The sequence below is a fragment of the Pundamilia nyererei genome, unplaced genomic scaffold, assembly GCF_000239375.1.
Source record: "Pundamilia nyererei isolate P.nyererei 1_Seehausen unplaced genomic scaffold, PunNye1.0 scaffold00032, whole genome shotgun sequence".
Classification (NCBI taxonomy): domain Eukaryota; kingdom Metazoa; phylum Chordata; class Actinopteri; order Cichliformes; family Cichlidae; genus Pundamilia; species Pundamilia nyererei.
In genome coordinates this window covers 3325257-3346988 of record NW_005187433.1, presented here as the reverse complement: position 1 = coordinate 3346988, position 21732 = coordinate 3325257, and the positions used below count along the sequence as shown (strand labels likewise).

General features: G+C 39.2%; 1 protein-coding gene across 2 annotated transcripts in view; it reads right to left on the bottom strand.

The window, feature by feature from the left end:
* Positions 1-21732, bottom strand: part of rabgap1 (RAB GTPase activating protein 1) — a 78585-nt gene that overhangs the window by 49450 nt on the left and 7403 nt on the right. Inside the window, exons 2-14 of one of the 2 annotated variants that reach the window (XM_005729275.1) lie at positions 15302-15537; positions 13037-13066; positions 11741-12002; positions 11216-11429; positions 10916-11090; positions 7751-7911; positions 6736-6846; positions 5853-5919; positions 5665-5767; positions 5168-5337; positions 4586-4754; positions 2452-2545; positions 853-1003 (exon numbers count right to left, since the gene is read on the bottom strand). In XM_005729275.1, the coding sequence (XP_005729332.1) occupies positions 853-1003; positions 2452-2545; positions 4586-4754; positions 5168-5337; positions 5665-5767; positions 5853-5919; positions 6736-6846; positions 7751-7911; positions 10916-11090; positions 11216-11429; positions 11741-12002; positions 13037-13066; positions 15302-15454 (1860 nt within the window). In that variant the 5' untranslated portion in view covers positions 15455-15537. The remainder of the gene's footprint in view (positions 1-852; positions 1004-2451; positions 2546-4585; positions 4755-5167; positions 5338-5664; positions 5768-5852; positions 5920-6735; positions 6847-7750; positions 7912-10915; positions 11091-11215; positions 11430-11740; positions 12003-13036; positions 13067-15301; positions 15538-21732) is intronic. The other variant, XM_005729276.1, reaches the window with a different exon arrangement.

Here is a 21732-nt window from a genome sequence, read left to right as displayed (position 1 = left end):
TTGATTAAAAAACACTATATCGGATTCATATCGGTATCGGCAGATATTCAAATTTATGGTATCGGTATCGGACATAAAAAAGTGGTATCGTGCCATCTCTATTTAATATAATACATTTCTGGCTCTATATAGGCACAAAACGTAATCATGTTTTCCTCGTCTTAATGTTTTTGATCTTTTCAGTCATTTTTGAAAACAACACAGCTAATATCTTAAAGGATTATTCCCTTTTCAAAATGACTGATATGTAGTTACAGGCTCTAGACACTATGCTTCTCTGTTACTGAAGGCATCTAATGGGGCCATTAACAAACCACTAATTTGTTCTGAAAAAAGATAGGTGTATACACACACATAACACAGAGTGTTATCATCTTGTGCGATCTACATGGCAACAGTGGTTATTATCACAAGTTTGAAGCACATGAGAGAAAAACTTATGACACAAGGCCACTGCTGGCCTCTGGGGTGTACTTTGAGTTGCTAAAATTTAACCAGGACTGAAGCAAAAAAGAAGAAAACAGTAACACATATTGTCTGGAAGTACAAACCAAAACCAAAAAAAAACACATAACATCTATGAACTAAATGTTTCCGATCTGAAGATATAATCTCTTGTATTGCACTATGAAATCTAAAGTGACACCAATGAAAGGACAAAACTGTTAAAAGTTAACAGTCCATCTCAGTAACTGTATAAGAAATCCTCAGAGGGGATATCTCACTGATGAGCCAAAATAATACAGGTGCTTCAGACTGAGTGACTGTGTTTAAGGACTGCTTTTCTAATCACTGAACAACCTGAATTGAAAGTGTTTTCTACTCATCAGTAATATGTTTGCGAGGCATTACCTTTGTAATGAGTGTGCGGTACTCTTCTACCAGGTGGTCATTGTTATGACAGCCTGCCAGGAGCTGCCAAACCTCCCCACGCAGTGCCTCAGGAATGCCGCTCCGCACCAAAGCTGGCAGCTGTCTGGGACGCACTGATAAGTTCATGTGCCTACAATGGGGAAAGAAAAGATCAGTTTACCAAATATATACTAAAATAAAATGATGTTTATTTAATTATAATGTTTTTAATGAGCCATTATCATCCCTATTGATGACTGGCAGAGCCAAGACCAAGATGACAAGTGGGGCTTGATACCACAAGAAAAATGATTTATATGCAATCACACCTCGCCTAATCAATCAATACACTCGACCAAGGACTCAACAATCACTCTTTCAGAATGCAACATATGAGCACCTTTTGTACAGCAAACGCATGACAACTTATTTATCTATTAAATTATTTTTTAATGTGTTTTATTTTATCCCCATCTTACTTTCAGCAGCAACAAAACAACAGCTAATAAAAAGCAATAGCCCAACAGGAAAAAGCAAGAAAAACACATAAAAACTAATTTCAATGTTTTCTTTCCTTCTTTCCTTTCACTTTTAAATCTTAAGCCTGCTGAGAGTGTTATACCCTGCACGCAGATTTAAATGAACTCAGGGATCTGCAAGCCCATTAGTGTTAAGAGATCCAGAGGAGAGGTAGACACGCGCGCACATGCACACGCAAAAAAAGGAGAAGGCAAACTGGAGGTACCTTGGCACTAACTATCGCCTGACTGAAGCAGACAGAAAAATCCCTGATGATTCTCCCCCCCCTTTCTTAATTCATGCCCCCTCTATTTTTCTGGGTTTGTTTTGTTTATTTGTCCCGGGCGTCAGGTTATGCAATACGTGGCATTTCTACCGAGACCAAGATGGGAAACTGCGTACATGTGTGTGCATGCATGTGAGAGTGCATGTGATGTAAGTAATGCCAGGCCTGGTCCTCAGGGCATAAGATTGTAAAGGGCTTTCTGTGATTTGCTTCTCTGTGCCCCATTCAACAATGCCACAATACATACACACAAAAAAAAATCACAGAAGCACACAAAGAAAGCCTAGTGTTATGACTTGCTAGTCTTATGATTCCTTTCTTTATTTAGCCATTGTTATTATTAGCAAAGAGAGATAAACATTAAAAAAAAAAAGAAAGAATTAATCGCTTTAATCATCATATCATCATTGGGTCCTTCTCTGAAGGCGTTTTAAAAGCCAAATCTAGTACAATAGGATAACATCATCATACTATGTATATACTGTAACAATTTAAAGTATATTTCAGCGTTGCACTGAAAAACAAACAACAACAGACAGGGACAAAGACAGCTGAATATTAGAGCTTGTTTGCGTGTTAATTTACAGCTAATTAAAGCTCGTGCATTTTCTATTCTGCTCATCACAAGCTTTTGATTAAAAACTAATTCCACACTGGAAGAAGGAAATCATCTTAATAAGCTGCTTATCAACAACTGCTACCCGCTGTTCTTTCCTTCACATGGATTACACTGCATCTGTGTACAATGACTTCAATGGCGACAGAAGTGGAGCACGAAGAGGAAAACACCTTACCACTTGGATAACAAATCTCCCCACGTCTCCAGGATCTTCTCTGCACACTCCTTTGAAACATCACCGGAACCGCTAAGTAAGGGCTCGTCATTATCTGTGAAGAGGGGCGGGGGGCAATCAATTTTTTTCAAAGCAACAATCCATGACCATACCTTCTTAAACATTTAACTCTGTCAACAGTTAATCTTTACTCCTGCATGTACAAATGAAATCATAAAAAAACAAACAGCAAAAATTGGATATTTGTTTAAACCCTACTTTGATGTTAATATGCAGCAACTGAGAAATGGGATGTGCTCATTTTAAACTTAATCTCAGTAAGACTGTTCATAAAAAAATAAAAAAATAAATGGGGATGCATGCATTTTACCACTCGTTGCATCATCTCTTCTTTTAAAAGGCAGTTTGATGAACAATGCATAATGTTCCCCATTCTTACTAAGTGTATGACTTCAGTGGCTCAACACTTCAGAGCCTCCTTTTTCAACTTTTCTTTGAGTAATGATGTCAAAAAAGGTTTCTATGTGTGACAGATCTGGACTGCATGCAGATCAGTTTATCACCAGATGGGAGCACATGTTACTCCAAACCTGTACGTTTAGTTCAACATTAATGGTACCATAACAGAGGCTACCCTTAGTACTGTGTGCTAATAACAAGGCAAAAGATCCCTCTCCTCTTTAGTTTGGAGGAAAATGTGTCCACGACTGCCAAGAAGTATTTCAAATTTTGACATGATAGACAATTTTTCACTTTGCAAAACTGCATATTGCAGTAAACAAGGCCCAAAGAAAGCAGCAGCAGCATTTTAACTAAGATGTTACTTTTAAAATATTTTTGCAACATGTAGCTGGTATCAAGATCAAAAAAAGGATAAATTGCAAAATGTAACAAATGAACCAGTGCTAAGTTGTGTTAATGAGCTTTTTCAAGATTGCACCAAAACGTGTATAGCTTCTAAACAAAAAGCACTTTGTTTAAAAGGGTAAATGTTACAATTATGTCTCCTTCGCAATCACTCAAAGCCTATTTCAAGGGGCCACGCCTTTGCTGTTTTGGTACAATAGGACTAGTAATAGGAATGATCTCCCAAGGACCTTAGACAAGAATCAACTATGGCTGTCTTTAAATTTAAGCTGAAGACACAAAATTCTTGTCAAACTTTTGGAAACTGCTAACCTCTGGCAGGGATGGGTACCAGTATGGCACCGGTTCTGACATAAACGGTAGTAACCAGACCGAAAAGTAGCGCACATGTCGGTGCTTTATTTTCCTGAGATGTCATACACTTTGGATTCTAGCCAATCATTTTACCTTTCCAAGGATAGTAGGCGGGCCCAGGTACGTACGTTCTTTTAGAGCAGAGCTACAGATTAAAAATACCCAAGGCGAAGCGGTCAAAAGCGGGGGGTTTTTTAAAGCAGAGAAATGCACCGTATTTGATAGCTTTCTGCAAGACCTCACGCTGTGCACATCTACTGCGGGTGTGGTGCCTGTTATCGGACCTAGCAACATCCCCCAAGAACCCGAAGAGGAGAGTCCTGGCCCCTAGCCCTGCCAGTGTAGCAGAAATGATGACGGATGATGGTGGCAGCAGCCGTTCTTCTCTGCGTGAGTAGCTTAATGTTGTTCGTGTGTAATTTATGTTGAGTAGGCTAACCACGTTATTACATTAATGCATGTAAGGTGAACTAGCAAACATCATCTTAGCTACATGCGGCTGTCCTCTTGTTTGATAGTAAGTACTCTCTTCACCCTGGCCAAAAAGGCTAAAATGACCATATTTAAAGTGGAAAACAGCTGAACATGAGAGGTTTTTGGACAAAGTGTGTGTTCTCCATTCTTTAAGCACCGGTTTGAGCACCGTTTAAGCACCGGCACCGTTTCAAAAGTACCTGTTTGGCACCGGTATCGGATAAAACCTAAACGATACCCATCCCTAATCTCTGGACATTTGGTTGAAACACGGGTTGTTGCTGTGTTGTTTTATGTAAATTTGAGGAACCCCTCTTTTAGCTATTTTTGAATTGTAAAGCATTTTCAATGTGCTGTATAAATAAAATGTACTTACTTTTAGACTACAAAAGTGAATAACAAAAAAGTAGCTGAAAAAGTACGGCAGCATTACAAGTACCTTCCTCTTCATCGTCCTCGGGTGGGGAAGGGACCATCCCGCCAGGCCCAGTTGGCAGGATACTGGGACTGGCTGTGGTCTTCCTTTTTTCTCTCTCAGTTTCACTTTCCAAACTCACCACCTCATACAGTGTGTCAGAGGCAGGGCTCTTACGCTCTTTACGCTCCATCTGAAAAGAGAAGATGTGTTTGACCACAGGAAAAAGTCCTAAGGTTTACCTTTCCCTTAAATCCAAAAAAAAAAAATCACTATTCACCACCACACAAATTCAACAGATTAGAGGCATGAACAGAGGAAGAGGATTTGTTCGTTTGACTCTAACAACTATCATTAACAAATTAAAACTTTCACAAAAAGTTTTCAAGGGCGTATGTGTGAGTTTTCAACATGGAGTAAAAATGTGAGGATATCATCCCCTGAATAGCTGATAAAACATTTGTTACTTCTTTTCTTTGTTCATATACCACTTAGTAAAAGGCACAAAATATTGCATTCTGCCACTGTAGGTCACAGTTAATATCTGGTCACAGAGACCATCGGCTGAATTAATTTAAATGCAGATTGCTTCATGATTTGACAAACCTGTCGCAGTTTAAGGTAGAAAGTCTCGGTGTAGCTGCGCTTGCTGAAGGGCCAGAACAGCCTGTCGTTTGGGGAGCACACTCTGACCCTCGTCTCCAGAAGAAAACGAACGGGCTCTTCCACCTCTGTAATCACCAGGTCCACTGCTGTTGTCATGTACATGAATTTATCTGAAGGGGGGAAAAAAAGACAGAAGTTACAATATTATCTGTAATTACTGACCGAATTTTCCATCTACAAGTAATTAATATATTAAAAACAACTGTTATCGTTATCATTCCTTTTTACAATGTCCATTTATTATATCCTTTATTTCTCTACAGCTTGGCTTGGGCAAAGTTCTGTTAATAACCACCACACTCAAATACTTCTGTCACATACTGCCGCCGTGAAATATGAGTGAATAACCAGCCAGCAAGCCAATAAACTAAGGAAATAATCACTAATGAAAACTATTTATGTCTTATACAAATCTTAAATTGATTGTTGGCTCCTACCTTTAGGCGTTTCCTCATTCACAGCCTGGAACTGAGGCGTGTTGGGGTTCCAACTTCCTGTGATGATGTAAGACTTCCCGTCTGAGCTCTTTCCCATTGACTCCTGAGGAGGTACAAGTCTCAAGAAGTTAGCAAACACAGAACAACAAACGCATAGATACACATAGAAAAGTGAAAAAGGGGCCCACCAGGTCTAGCAAGTGCATGTCACTGTTCTTCACATTTTTCCCAGGGCTGAGCAGGAGTCCAAAACACCTAAGGAAAGCACATATAGAGAAAGAAAAATGTGCTAGGAATATGATTACATAAGGGGGGAAAGAAACGCGAGGCATACGACTATGAATCTCTCAAAAAAAAAAAAAAAAAAAATCGTTAAAAAAAAAAAAAGGTCACACATGTTACCAATAATAGCTTCCTGAAATGATCCTCTAACACAGACCAGAGCACGGAGAACGTTAAACACTCCACTAAAATCGTCACCTTCCCTAGGTTCACAAATCAAGAACAAATCATGGCGAGGATGAAAGTCTGCAAAAAAGGTAAAGAAATGTTTACATTTCCACTGATTTATTAAAGTGTGGAAAATGAGACTAACCTCAATCACCACCTAACAACGGTTCTTGACATGGACTGACATACGGATGTGAAGGTGTTTATTACAGAGTGACTTACTTCTTAAGAATGTCTGGTCAACTTTATGGACATTTATGGCCGTTTACATGAACTTAGATTGTTTCCACATTCTTTTATCAAGTTAAGAGCCACCTCGTGTGGTTTTTTCTCCTCTTTTCTTTCTTCTTTCTTTTTTTAAAATAACTCATCTGAAACCACTCCACTTCTCTCAGTTAATTAGAAACAACTTAAAAAGAACTCTGAACAAAAAGACCTTCAATGCCTCTGAGCACGACCATCATTTATGAGAAATTTAGACATATTTGATCACTGCATGAAACTAAAATTCACAAAAACACTTAATCATGAGGACTCCAGGGCACTGCTTAGTAAAATGCTGACCTATATTCTGAAGATGTGTGTGCATGAGAGTATAAGTGTTTTAACTCTTTATCTTACCTCTCAATAGCCAGTTCTTTATTTGAGGTTTGCTGAACATAGATGACAATTTTCTTGTCCAGTCCTGCACGCAGCTTGAAGCTTTGCTTGTCCTTGTCTTTTGCCACAGCGCTGGAAAGAGAAGAAATATTTTTACAGTCTAATTAGAGTGTCTACATGCTGGAATTTCTCACTTTTCATCCCGACCAACCCCCCCCCCCACTAAAAAAAAACAAAACAGAAGCCCCACTATCATCAATTTATATTGTAAATCTGCTGTATGACTTCAGATTGATGGGATTATTTACACTGTAGAGAAGGAAAAACTATTTCAAAATGTGAAATGTTATTGTTACAGAATATATGTCAACATTTAAAGTGTTTAAATTTAATTTTATCAAAGAAAAAACAAAAGCAGGCCATGAGTTCCTGCATGTAGAAGCCGCTTGCTTGGAAGTTGGAACACTAAAAATAACCCAATGCTAATAAGGAGGAAATACGAGTCTGCTAAAAATATCCACGGGCATATTTTTGTTTGTCTTATTTTGTTTTCCAAATAACCTGACCCTTTGGGCTGCTTGTCATCACATAGAAGTAAGTCGGGACTATGGGAAAATAAAATAAAAACAACCTGTGAAGAAGGATTGATGAAAAAAAAAACCCACAGGAACTTTGTTGTTATATCTTGTGGTAAAAAGTGTGTTTGATTGGTTAACATCAGAGACCAAAGAATACTTTTTTCTTTTTTTTAAATAAATCAGTGCAAAGTTCCTTTCATCATTTTTACCCAAACCAATTAGGGGATGCGTCCCCTCATGGGCAGCACCCATCCCAGAAAGGTTTGGGACTTTAGTAGTAAAAAACAACAACAACAACAAAAAGTTGATTCTTAAAATTAAGGATGTATGCTCCCGTATTTATATGTGTAATATGTTGATTAAAACATTTTACACTCCAATAGACAGCTAAAATTGCACTTTTGAATTCAATGATGGATTAAAAATTAGAATGCATGATGAGTGAATGTGACTCCCACCTGAAAGTACCCTTGCCATCGTCCTCCCTAATCTCCAGGCTGACAGTAAATGTAAACAAGTCACTGTCAGGGGTGAGAGGGGGAGCCTGCTGAGACGACAGAACTGCCCTCTTAGCTGACCGCCGAAAGGCTGTGGCAAAGCTGTACAGTATCCTACTAACCTGCAGGAGCAAAGTAAATGCGCACAATGAATATCTATCCCAAAAGACAATATAAATTTAAAGGTCTTCTAACACAGACATATAATTTAAGAGTGTCAAAGAAAAAACACAGGCAAACTCAACAAAACATCGTATAAACACAAGATAACAGTTGCAAAGTTAAAAAACAGAAAGTGTTAAAGAGGAAGAATACTAACAAGCTAAAGCTTTCCAGCCAAATGATTTAGGTTTCCTGTGCTGTAACCATAGACAAGGATAGTGCAAGTGGTCGAAGTGGAATTTGTCTGGTCATATTTATGAGGAACAGAAGAGACCTTCAGCAGATTAACCATTTTGAATTGTATTTAATTTTGAACCTTGAGTGTGGGGGTGTTGTTCCTGTGTAACATAAAGCAAGCTGTACCAGAGGTTTGCCAAGTCTCAAGAGGAGCAAGAGCTAGAGACAGAGCTTGAGTCTGCCAAGTGTGAAAACACAAGGTGGTAATAATTTATTTACATCGTCTCCACTGAGGGGACTTTAAATGCACAGGTTTCACAGCGAGCAAAGTTTTTTTTTCTGTCCACTTACTACTAAAGAGACATATGTGGCTGATAATAAACAGAGCTATCCCCCCAACTAGAGGACCACTGCAGAGTGGTTTTGGATCATTTCTAATTCCGGTAAACAGCACCGCTCATGGGGGGTCAGTGACTAGAGGGGTGGGGTGGGGGAAAGTGCTGTTATCAATAAATAACAATGCTCTTCGGCTCTTTCACGAGACCAGAGTACAAAGCAGCTTCTAACCTCTGCTACAGAAAGTCTTTGTTTTATCTCTGGTACAGTACAGGGATGTTAGGAGATCGCAGGAGGTCTATTTATTGAGAAACAACACTGGACAGGATGTAAGAGATGGGGGATGAGTAGAGCTAGATGGGGGGGGGAATTACCCCCTGTATTGGTACATGTAATACAATGGGACTGTTGTTCTGTGCTGCTTAAAACTGATCAGCTGTCAACATCTTCATTTTTCACGAAGGAACTCTCTGTAGGCAGTTGTACGCCAGAACTAATCGGGGCAGGCAGAACTTAGTTTGATACAGAGTGCTTTTCAAATAGCCCCACACAAGCCAAAATAGCATTAAGGTCTTATCAACTAATACCAGGTTTTCTCTGCAAAAGAGGCTGTCAAAAACAAAAGGGCAACTATTTCATCCTTTACTCCCAACAACTGGAGTTTCATTCAAAGAGTCCGTCCCTGATCTCAACTCAAACTTGTGAAATCGATTACATAAGAAGTTTGGATTTGATCCGTATCTAAAAAATGCAGCCTTTAAGGATCTGGTGCGTGTTAAATGTCTTGTTACACTGTTTTTATTTCCACCCGGGATGTTTTTTCACACTTGCCAGCTTTTTCTTTCTTCATGTACTTTCCGTGCACACGAAGCTTTGAGACATTCTTAAATGATGTCACGGTAAAAATCAGCTTCAGCTGCCAATTTGTGTTTCACGTGCATCAGCTTCTTAGGATCCTAGAATACTTCTGTAAAACCCATCTACTGGAGCTGAACTGATGTGAATTACATAGAAATAGATACACATCTCTGGATGAGAGAGGCAAGTTTTTGTCAACGTCCCCCCCCCCCCAAAAAAAACAAAAAACAACAAAAAACAAAAGAAGAGTCGTGGGTTTGAGTGTCAGGAGGCCTCTGCATCACCATTACAAACTAGCCTCTGGGTCATAATGGGAGGTCCGATACAAAAGTGGGCTGAATAGAATTGAGGAGTTATTTTTCTTTATATATGAACAAAGATGGTTTTGGTAGTTTTCAGCAAATTAATTGAAAGACTTGCTAGGGCCCTGGACAATGATGAATGCAAATTTAACCATGAAAAAATGTATTTATCCAAATGCAAGAGCCATTTCACCATAATACATATGGTTAGTTTAAAAGACCTCGGTCAGAAAACAGAGTTGTTAAACATGTCTTAAGAGTTGTTTACTGTGAAGTTGAAGCAGATGTGATGCATATGACAAGAGCAGCTTTCTCCCCAAACGAACGGGTAACCAATGAGCTGACTCACTACAGTCTAATAATCTGAAAGGGAGGCCCAAAAAAGCAGGAGATGCTGTGGACTGGTTTGTTGCTATGGCACTTGAAGGAAGAGAAGGGTGGGTGCAAGATGAAGAGTGCAAAGAAGAGAACAGAGATGTCCAGAATATTTTTTAATTTGAGTGAGAGTATTTGCATCAGTGTTTTAGTGAGTATGTGTATTACAGATCGGAGTCTCGGAAACTGGATAACAGGATGAAGTGTCTGGGGGCTCACTGTGACACTGAAGGAGACGGCTTTCATGATGAAGAAATCAGGTCACTGAACACTGAAAGCAGAGCTTTAACCCAGTTTCATGAGCGGGTACCTTCTTCTCTTCCTTTACATTTCTGCTGAACCTACTGCATACACAGCATTACAATAATCGGCAGATACACCAATCATCTCATTACAGGCTAGGAAATTGTTTTGGGACATTTATGTGAACGTTAATTTAACACACATCACCAACCTAAGCCGTGCTGCCTAAGAGCTGTGTCCTACCCCAGACTTCCTTCTTGAATTATCGCAATCATAAAAGGTTCAGAAAACTTGACTTTGACTGAATCCACAAACTCTCCACTGATTGAGTGCCCGTGGCCCACAAGACCCAAAGAAACCAACACCGGCGTCCTAATGCCACATCAGGTCACCCCCAGAGCTGCCGTGTCCACAACTCAAGTGTGTGCACATGTATTTGTACTTGAGGGGTGCAATAGTGTGAAAAGAAGAGACGGCAGTGCCATATATAAAATCAAGAAGCTTTCACTCCCCCTTTTGTTCACTAACTGAATAGCAACTACATTGCTTGCAAACTTTTTGGGGTTGGCTACTCTAGTTGTTGTTGTGACCTTAGCTTGGAAAAGAGTGCCTTATATACCACATAGTGGTATTAAGTTAGACAAAGACAGTTGCATAATCAGTGAATGCTTACCGCCTCTTGGATTTGGCAGCGAAAAACATGGATCCTGAAGATCTCAGCATTGTAGTGGCTCTCAGTGAAGGCAAAGCAGTCACTCTCCGGTGTGCCATCATGGCCTCGTACGCAGAACAAAATCTTATAGATCGGATAGTTGGCAATCTCAGTGTTGTTGTGTGGATCCAACAACCTGTTAAAACACCAATAAAATTACTGTTGTTTAAATTCTTAAAAGCAACAAGAGTGTATCAAGTTTGGACATCTGCACTAGAACTAATCCACACAACTGACCGAAAATCTATATTTTCGCCCTACCTGACAGTCCCTTCAGACACGCCTGGCACAGACAGTGTAACATCCAGGGGGAGTTGGCACTGCCCTCTGAGGATACTCATCATACGGAGGGCCTCTACCTCACTCCGGGGGGCATTGACTGAGGCACATCCTAGATATGTCAGCTGGCTGAACACGACGCTGTCCTCATCTGGGATGGGGCTGCCAGGACTACCTTCTGATGATGATTCATCAGCTGCAGTTATGAGAAAAGACAGGCAGTGAAAGAAAGAAAAGGATAATATTATGACATCTATTATAATCTTTCAGCTGTACAGTTTCATGCGAGAGGAGGTTAGAAAGAAGGAATGGAAAAGTAAGAGAAGCTTAAGGAAAAAATATAACATCAATTGGCAAAATTCATGAAATTCAAGGAAACCAAGAACAAAATGACAACAGTCCTCATCCTTTAGGAAACAAAACGAATGAGGAAACAGGATGGTTTAAAACATGTGATGTAAAATTGTCGGTATAAATATGATTCAACTTCATCTCATCCTGACTTGCCTCTGTATGACCTCTCATTCAGCTCACTCTCTTGGGCTGTCTGAACAGGAAGCACCATTTCCAGCTTGGGTGGTGGTGGGGGTGCGCTCAGAGGGTCAGTGCCTGGGGCTACAGGTGACGCTGTGGTATAAAGGGCATGATCGCCCCTACCGAGATCATCCATCCTTGCTTCTGACGCAAGGCCAGCGTCAGCCATTGATGGGTCCATGAGGACATCTTCTAGCTCCCTTTGAAGCTGCTGCTCACTTCCATTGCCTACAATCTGATGCACACACATAGGTGTACAAACACACACACACACACACACACACACACACAGAAATAATCATGCACCCAACCACAAAAAAAGCACAAAACAAACAAACAATTTAACCAGAATTAAGAGTATTATTATTGAGTTTTGCAGTTTGCAGAAACATGCAGTTGCCTTGCCCATAACAGTGACATGGAAATGTATTTTGAGCGACTGCAGCGTGTTTAAGGTATGAATCACTTGTTTCAGTTTGGCCATTAAAGATGTATCTTAGGTATATTTCAATATTAGTACATTGTATTGAGATCACTTTGGGTGGACGTATCAAGACTTTAGAGTTATGCCAACACTGATTATAAATGAAAGTATCAACTGAAACCTTGAGCTTGGCCAAACAGCACAAAGTGAGGTAAATGCCTGTTCCCTGCCTGCTGCTGCAGCATCCAAAAGCTGTATAAGAAAAGGAGATCAGCCAGTAGGGGTCACTGTTGTATTGATCATTTAAGGATAACAAAAATGATGTAAAAATATAGAACATTTTTCCAAACAGATAGAGTAAAACCTAATTTATGTCTTTGGCAGAAAAGAATGAGGTCATTTGTCCATTGCTGCTGGACTTAATTATCTTAATATATTTGCAGGATGGATACTACCACTGCCAATTATCTTAGTGATACAGGACTATTAACATGATAAAAAAAAGAAAAAGCATTCTAAACAAGCGTAAGTGTGCTATCAATTCTATATTGACGTTCACACTTCTGACGTTTTGTAACTGTGTAGCTGTAGAGGGCCTTTACAGGAAGTGCTACAAGCCTGGGCGACTGTTGCATAACTACAGCCTACAGTTTAATTCTAACATCATCAAATCCAAAGTATTAAAGAGCTGAGGCCATCGCTGGACAGACGGCAAAATTACAGAAAGCACAAATAATCACAGACAGAATCACCACTGAATCACATCACAGGAAGAAAAAGGTGAATAATATTCACAAGCAAGAGAGAAGCTGAGGAAAGGAAAGAGAGCGAGAGAAGAGACTGACCTTAAAGCTGACCCCTTCCTCAGAAATCACCTGCATAACAAACAACAAGTTTAGACACTGACTCCTCTGCTGACTGGATGGGCTGACTGGAGGGAGATGTGCACAAGAGTGTGTCGGCAAAAACCAAAACATGATGTCAGGATGACCGCGTGCCAGTGGATGGAGTGATTTCGCCATTACATTGTGAGAACAGAGGATGTGTGTCACGTTCTGCTTTTTAACCATCTGACAGCAGGCAGACGATGGCAAAATACGCAGCGCAAAAACGTGATTTTATTGTCCATAAAAAATGAGCTGTGATGCTTTTACAAACACTGGTCTTAAGAATGAAATATGAAAAAAGACAGAACACGACAGAAGGTCAAAGCAGAGCAACTTTCTAGCGAATGGATATTGAACATCTATGCTCTGCTGGCGCCATCTTCTGGGAACTTTACAGAATAACTTTTCTTTACAAACAAACAGGTATCGTACATGAGTGACATACAGTAATGAAAATAGTCCGAACGTGTGAGGCCGCTTCTTAAGTCAACTCAATAAAAAGAAACATGATAACAACTAAACTGAGAGACACGTGGACAAAATGCATCCTGTGAAGAGATCGAGCGGAAGAGGCGAAGAGAGGTAATCTGAACCCATTAGGGACACACACAGGATAGTGGCTGGCAGTCACAATTATTTCCTAGAAAGTCTTTATATTGTGAAAAGAGCTACGCCCGCATCACAAAGCACCGATATTTTCCCCAGCAATGGGTCAAAGCAAGGTTATATCACCACAATACCTGGATATCTTTCAAAGTTGAGCAGTGAATTCAACCATAGAAAACAAGCTGTAAGTCAGCCTCGCTATAGCACAATATCATATTACGCATTTAAACACAAGCACCTGACTGACACAGCAGTTGGGAAACGGTCTCCCAAAGTTAAATAGCATCCAACTTAATGACACTCAGTGGCAACAATATCTGGCGGTGGATGCATGAATGACATCCTTCATTTACAGCCTAAACAGCACAGGGAAACTTAACCAGACAATTTACCCTCAGTTTATGTGGATGTGCACAAATCACCAAGGGCTTCGTCATTAAAAGTAGCAAATACAAACACCAACTATGACCAACTACGGCAAAAAAAGGCAAAGTGAGAATGAGGAAGCAAAACAATAAATGCTGGTTTATGGTTAAGAGTGTGAAATTAACAAACCCTGCTAGATGTTAAAAAAAAAGAAAAAAAAGATGGTTGTTAGTAATGAAAACAGTATGTTAGCAACATGAATCTGTATAAACTGTAATTCCTAATTTGCTTTTTTATGAGTTCTAACAAATAAATAAAGATGAATAAACATTGAGATGTTTTGATATATCATGGTCCATCAGATTTAATTAACACACAAGGTAATAATAGTCACACCATTTAGTGTGCTGGACATTCTCGTTTGGTTTCCTACTTTATACTGTACAGTTTATTCTACTCATCTGATCAGGCCATCTTAACTGTTATTATTAATGAGTCTATTCAAAGTAAAAACACCACTGGAATTTAATGGTCAGGCCATATAAAAAAATCTATCTATTAAAAAATTTGCCTAATCTAAAAAAAAGTTCCCACCTGACCCTCTGTGACCCTTATGCAGAACACGTTTCACCAATGTTTCTCCATTTTACATAACCTATGTGTTGTGTTAAAATAGGACTATATTAGCAAATGAATGACCCTCAAGAAATTGCAGCTGGAAGATGAGTGTGAATTCAGATAAAGAAAAAAAGTGTAAATAAAGACAGGACCTCTTATATCACGCACTCACTATGTTTTGATAAAGGTTTCTTCAGTAAAATTAAAAAAGGAAAACAAACACACACACACCTCGGGTGCCAATGCTTGTTTCTGCTACTCTATGTCGTAGACATAAATATGGTGCAGTTTTGCTGTTGAAACTACAACATACTCCGTCATCTTGATGCTCAAATGCTGGAAAAAACATGCATTAAAATTTTTTTGAACCCCTCTAACCACTTTGAGACCCTCTAACTTGTAATAAATGTTAGAAATATGAAAGTAAACTTGCAACTACTTATGTAAAATTGTAAATTTATCTTAAAAAAAAAAAAAGCTGATTCCTGGGGTGTCAGGTGGAAGGCTGAAGTTTTTTTAATGGGAAGACCCTTATGCCATTGTGCCTAAGTGACTATTAGTGCACCTAATCTCCAACAAGTCCCCCTTTTCTACCTTGCACTTCCATCCGTACCTACACCCAGCCAACCTTACCTTCAGTCCTGTCTTTTCGTCATCACTACCATTATTAGTAGAGGAGGGTGTCTCGTCCCCCAGCCGGGACACAAGGACAAAGTCCTCACTGTTGAGAGTGGACACTGAGTCTGAAGACACGCTAATCTTCCCCACCGAGCCCTTGTCATCCATGGCTGCCGCTGTTAAATTCAGCCACGCTGCTCATGAATGGAAGACGGAAGGCGGAAGTGGTGGGAGATGATGAGCAAAATCCCCTAGAAAAAAATAAATAAAAAGAAAGAAGCAGAAAACAGTCATGATGAGATGAGGTCCATGAAAAGCATCTTATAGAAAGGCAAGTGGCTCTAAAAATGGTGAAAGTACTTGTGATTCACTTTTAGAGGTCTTTTGAACACCCCAAAGAAAGAGGTCATTACCCAGAGAAAGGCAAAAAAACAAAAGAGCGCAAAACGAAGCTTAGTTCAAGTGAAGGTGATAGACAAGAGAATAAAATGATGAAGCAATGAAACCAGAAAAATCAAAGAAAAAGCATCTGTGGGTCATTTAAAGCAATTTTATATGCTTCAGAAGAATAAAGTAGACTAGTTTGCAAAAACAGCTTGATTTTACATGCATTGCAAAGCTATGGTGATGCGAATGACAGTGAGGAAGTAAGGAAAAAGACAACTTTTTACAACCATCTATTTGACCCATGTTCCGTCTACAAAGTCTCAGCTGTGGTTTCGCACTAAAGAATCACAAGTTCACAAAAATACATTGAACAATGTAAAAGCACACACTAAATAATCTAACTGCAGTGCATGCACTCCTAAATGCATCCCTGCAACACCAACCAGCCACCACAACTGCAAATAACAACTTTTGACTCTGCTGGTAAATTACGACTGTGGGATGCCACTGTGTAGTTCACACTGAGATAAGAATTAGTATTAAGGTAGGGAAATCCAGGCAAAGCTCTATTATTAGTATTGAGGCATGAGGTAACTTCTAAATAAGAGAGGTGGCAGGAAACACCCATAAGCATTTCTGGCCGTTTCCTCTCGCTGCTCCTCCCTTTCCCTCTTTCACTTCTCTTTTTGCCTCATCACTCACCCTGCAATCTATTTTTCTCAGTGTCCACCTTTGCCCTTGCCCTTCTTGCTTTGGGGGGAAAAAAACCCACCCAAAGCAAGCAGGTTTAACAATGAGAAAGTATCAGGACAAAAGGTCAATCTGGATTATTAGAGATAACACAAACACAGTCACACTGACCCAAAATAAACGTCTATATTAGAGGTTACGTGATTTTGCTGCTGATATCAATGTTATTTTTAGGCTGCAATTTATTATTGACAGCTTAAGGTTTATCCTCTCGGTGTACGTCTCTGGATACTGTGGCTCTCGCTAAATTTTTAAAGGATAAAATACGGTTTCAAAGCAAATGAATTCATTTTCAAAATATAAAATTCAATTTCAATTCAGTGATGATCATTTTCAAACCAGTAAATTGAATTTCAAATTAGGCTAATTCATATTCAGTTTGTAAAAGCATTTATTCAAGTTACAATTCAGATTCAATCCGAGCAATTTAACTTATTCAAATTCAGTTTCTGATGGAACAGATTTCTGCCCATACTAGCGTTTCACCTTTATTTGACGTGGAAAAATAATTTGTCGCTCTATTTAAAAAAAAAAGTCCCTTGTAAAGATGCAACATTAATTCACTTACTATTAGAAGAAAACAGGAATAACCTCAGGTTTCCTTTCAGCACTCTAGCCAGGCTGAGAAAGAGTCCGAGCTTTGTTGAACTTAATTAGTAATGACTTCATGAATTTCTTCACAATTAAAATTTTCACCATTAGAGAAGAAAATTTTTCACAGCAGTCCCACAGATGTATCATTATGTACAGCACCTATAAAACTGCTCTTATTTATATTATACAATTTAACTCTCCAATTGATCTTTCAAAGTTAGCTTCAGTAAATACTTCCTCAAAACCATCAACCGTATTCACTTTATTATCTTTATCTTTATTCGCGGGTTATGTACCACAGGCCTTTAATGTGGCAGTAATTAAACCATTACTTAAAAAGCCTCTAGTTGACCCAGCTGTCTTAGCTAATTATAGGATAATCTTCAGTGTTCCTTTTCTTTCAAAAATTCTTGAAAGAGTAGTTGTAAGCAGCTAACTGATCACCTGTAGATGAATGGTTGATTTTAAGAATTTCAGGTATCAGAGATCATCAGAGTACACAAGCAACATTAGTGAAGGACTCGATACTGTAGACCACAATACTTTATTACAGAGATTCGGTATTAAAGATACTGCACTACAGTGGTTTGAGTCATATTCTCACAGTACACAATAATTCAGACTCCATAATTAATAGGGGTGGGGGAAAAAATCGATACTGTGTAGTATGGTGATATTTTGTTTGCTAATAATGTATCGATGCAGGGACAGCAGAAATCGATATTTTGTTACAAACCATTTTTTCGTGGACTGGAACATGCTCTGACTTCATGTTCCTTTTTCTGAGCAAGAATCCTGACATTCCTTCACTGTCCAAATGTGTTTAACTTTTTTTTGGCAGCAATAAACATGACAGTTTACTTATTTTAATTTAAGACATGTTTTATTTTAATTAAGTTCAAAACTTTTTTTATTTAATGTAAAATTATATTTTGTTTTAATTTACTTTCAAATTCTTCAGTTGCTGAAGGGGCTGCATAGTTTTCATATTGCATAGTTCAGAATAGCTGTAATTGTACCAGATGGTTGCATTCAGTTAAGTTGGACTAGACTGTAATACAAACAGTTCAGTTTGTCAACAATAAAACTGACTGAAATGAGAGAAAGACTGAGTGTGAGACTTTGATATTAGATAAAATGAATATTGATAAAGTTTACCTTTATGTACAGAATTTGAATATCGCAAAATATTTTTAAAAATTGCAATAATATCGTATCGTGCGTTAAGTATTGTGATAATATCGTATCGTGAGTTGTATGGTGATTCCCACCTCTAATAATTAACAACAATAGGTTAATTGTATAGGTTAATTATGGAGTTCCACAGGTCTCTGTGCTGGGACCAATACTTTTTAAGAGCTTCTCTTAGGCAGTATCATTCGAAGGAACATTTTCACAGCTATGCAGATGATGTCAGGCATGTGTAAAGGCATGTGTGGCGGAGTGTAGTCGGCAGTGCCACGGCAGGGAAGGCGGACACACCTGCACGGCATCACAATCCTGCCTCACCAGCTTAAAATTGGTGTAGGGTCCTGTGTTTGGTTGTTAGTGTGTTCAGCTGCAAGCTGGAAAGCTGCAGCAGTGTGTGTGTGTGTGTGACTGTGGACAGCAATCGAGAGTCAATAAAGAATGCTGGAAAGCATGTATGTCTCGTCGGGTCTGCCGTGGTTTGTCACAGTAGTGCCGAAACCCAGGATGAGAGGCATGACGGACCCACAACCAGGCCAGCAAGTGGATGAGCTGGCCCGAATGGTGGCCGAAATGGTGGGCACAGAGTGGGAACAGGTGGTGGCATCACGCCGCCTGCAGGAAGAATCTGGCCGCTCGGGCCTGGTCCTGGCCGGCACCGCCGCCACTGCCACCAGCGTTCCCCAACGGTGTTAGTGTGGTCCTGGTTTGGTTGTTGTCAGTGTGTTCAGCTGCGAGCTGGAAAGCTGCAGCTGTGTGTGCGTGTGACTGTGAACAGCAACCGAGAGTCGATAAAAAAATGCTGAAAAGCGTATGGATGCGTCGCCGGGTCTGCCGTGGTTTGTTACAGAATCTCTTAAGGACAAATGCCTAGATGACCTCTAATATTCTGCCTCAAAACTCGTACAAAACTGAGGTTATTGTACTCGGTCCTAAAAATCTTAGAAACACAGCATCTCAACAGATGCTTACATTGGATGACATTGCCATTGCCTCCAGTAACACTTAGAGGAATCTTGGAATCATGACCAGGATGTGCCTTTCAATGTGAGTATTACATGGATTTGTAGCACTGCTCACATTTGTGCAATATCACTAATTCTAGAAACATCCTGTCTCAAAGTGATGCTGAAATACTAACTGATACATTTATCACTTCTAGGCTGAACTATTGTAATGCATTATTTTCAGGTTGCAAAAATGCTACAACGACAGTACTAACAGGACAAGAAAGAGAGCATGTTTCTACCATATTATCTTCTTTTTACCCGTTTAATCCAGAACTGAAATTAGAATCTTTCTTCTCCCTTACAAGGTCTTGAGTAATCAGACCCCATGTCCTTAAAGACCTCATAGTATCATATTGTCCCAACAGAGCTCTTGGATCTCAGGCTGCTGGCTTACTTGTGGTTGCTAGAGTTTCTAAAGGCAGAATGGAAGGCAGAACTACCAGTTTGGATTTGGGAGACAGACACTATCTCTACTTTCAAGAGTAGGCTCAAACCTTTCCTTTTTGATAAGCTTATAATTAGGACTGCATCAGGTGACTCTGAACTATCCCTTAGTTATGCTGCAATATGCTTAGACAGCTGTGGGTTTCCCCTGGTGGAGTAAGTGTTTATTCTTCATTAAAGTCTTTTTCACTCTCGATATAATTATACACCACTAGTGCATTTATTCATTCATATAGTAAATAATTTTAAACTGGTTCTCTCGCATGTGTATTTTGCCCCGTTTCCCTCTACTTGCCTTTGTTTCTCCTAACCCCCACCTGGCCGGGGCAGACTGCCCTTGTGAGAGTTTGGTTCTGCCACAGGATCCTTCCTGTTAAAAGAGAGATTTTCCTTCCCACTGTTGCCAAGTCTTTGCTCATAAAGAGCCATCTGATTGAGATTTTTTTATGTTATAGGTCTTTACCCTACAATTTAAAAGCACCTTGAGGCCACACCTGTTGTGAATTGGCACTATATAAATTAAAAGTGCTCTCTTTATCATTTCAAACCACTCTGAGGAAATTAAAATCTGATTACTCATCTAAATATTCTGGGTTTTTTTTTTGTTTCTTATGCTTTTTTCTTTTTAAATTTGTGTTGCAAAACAAGGTACAATTATCAAGTGAGGCTACAACTAGTCTGCCAACTTCCCTGTTGGCAACATCTATTTGGAAAGGCACAAACACAACAACCCGCTGATCTGAGCAGAGTCGGGTAAAACAAGTAATGTGCGACCTGTTGTGGCAATAAAACAAGATCATGTTTAAACTGAATTGTCATATTTTCCTAGTAAAGAATTATAAATAACCACATATAAATAGATTTATTTAACATTTGTTATGTTTCATGTGTATGAAAAGCAAAAAAAAAAAAAAAAAAATCAGCATGGCCAACTTCTTGGCAACCAGTTGGTAGTTGCAACTACTTGCAATCAGTTGCCAAATATGACAAAGTTAAACACAATCACCAGGCAACCTTTGACCTTTCCTGGTTGCAAGAAGGTTGTCTTATTTCGACTCTAGTCTGAATGAGCTATAACACAATCATAACACAAAGACCATTCAGCCAATTATGCTAACCTTTACTGGATAAATATCATAATTAATGCCAAGGAGTTAGAAACTATGTTTCACCCACTTTGTATGAGGGACTGTGCGCACAAATTACACACACACACCTCTATTTACCTTCTCCACCTGTTTCACTTTCTAATCAAAAAAGGTGCTCCCATGCATACCTGTTATAATCTATTCTGTCTTTTCTGAATATTAATGACCAACAAAAATATGCAGTGCTACTTTAACATCCCACACTAGCATAAACACTATAAAGCAAATGGACGAACACACCACAACTTGCTTAGACCCTACCTTACAGGTTAGTTGTGCAACAATAATTTGATACACTGTGTACAATGTAGGTACAAAGTAACACAAATATATCGTTAAAACTAGTATATAATGAGAATATTTAATGATAACTCTCATTCTGCATGTGCGTTGTTACTTATGTTGCAACAGACAACACGGTTGCATGCGTGTCTATGGACTGTGCTTCTTTGGCAGCTTATTTACTCTGCTGATAGCTTTGCTGAGCAGATCATTTTAAAACATTGTCATTGCTCTTATTTCATACATAGTTTGGTGATTTTCTAATCCCAGTATACTTTATAGACACCTCAATAAGACTAATTAACTGTAACTACTAACTGTAGCTATTAATAAGCCAAATCTATACTGGTTTCTGTGATATGACGGTTTACTCTTATTTTGTGCTCTTGGATGTTTGGTCTGGCAACTGTCTTGTTCCATATGAAATAATATTAATTGAAGAGAATATCTGACAAAGTAAAGCAAATACCAGTCCAAAAGAAAACTAAGCATCAGACTCAGTAGCATTCAGACACGGTCCTTTGCATCAATCCCCAGTCTCTTTCATCCCTGCAGGCTTTCAGTCTTGAGGATACTTTGCAGATGTTTACACTACTCTTGGCTCAAAGACAGCTGCTGTCCATTTTTAGCACAGTTGGCTTTT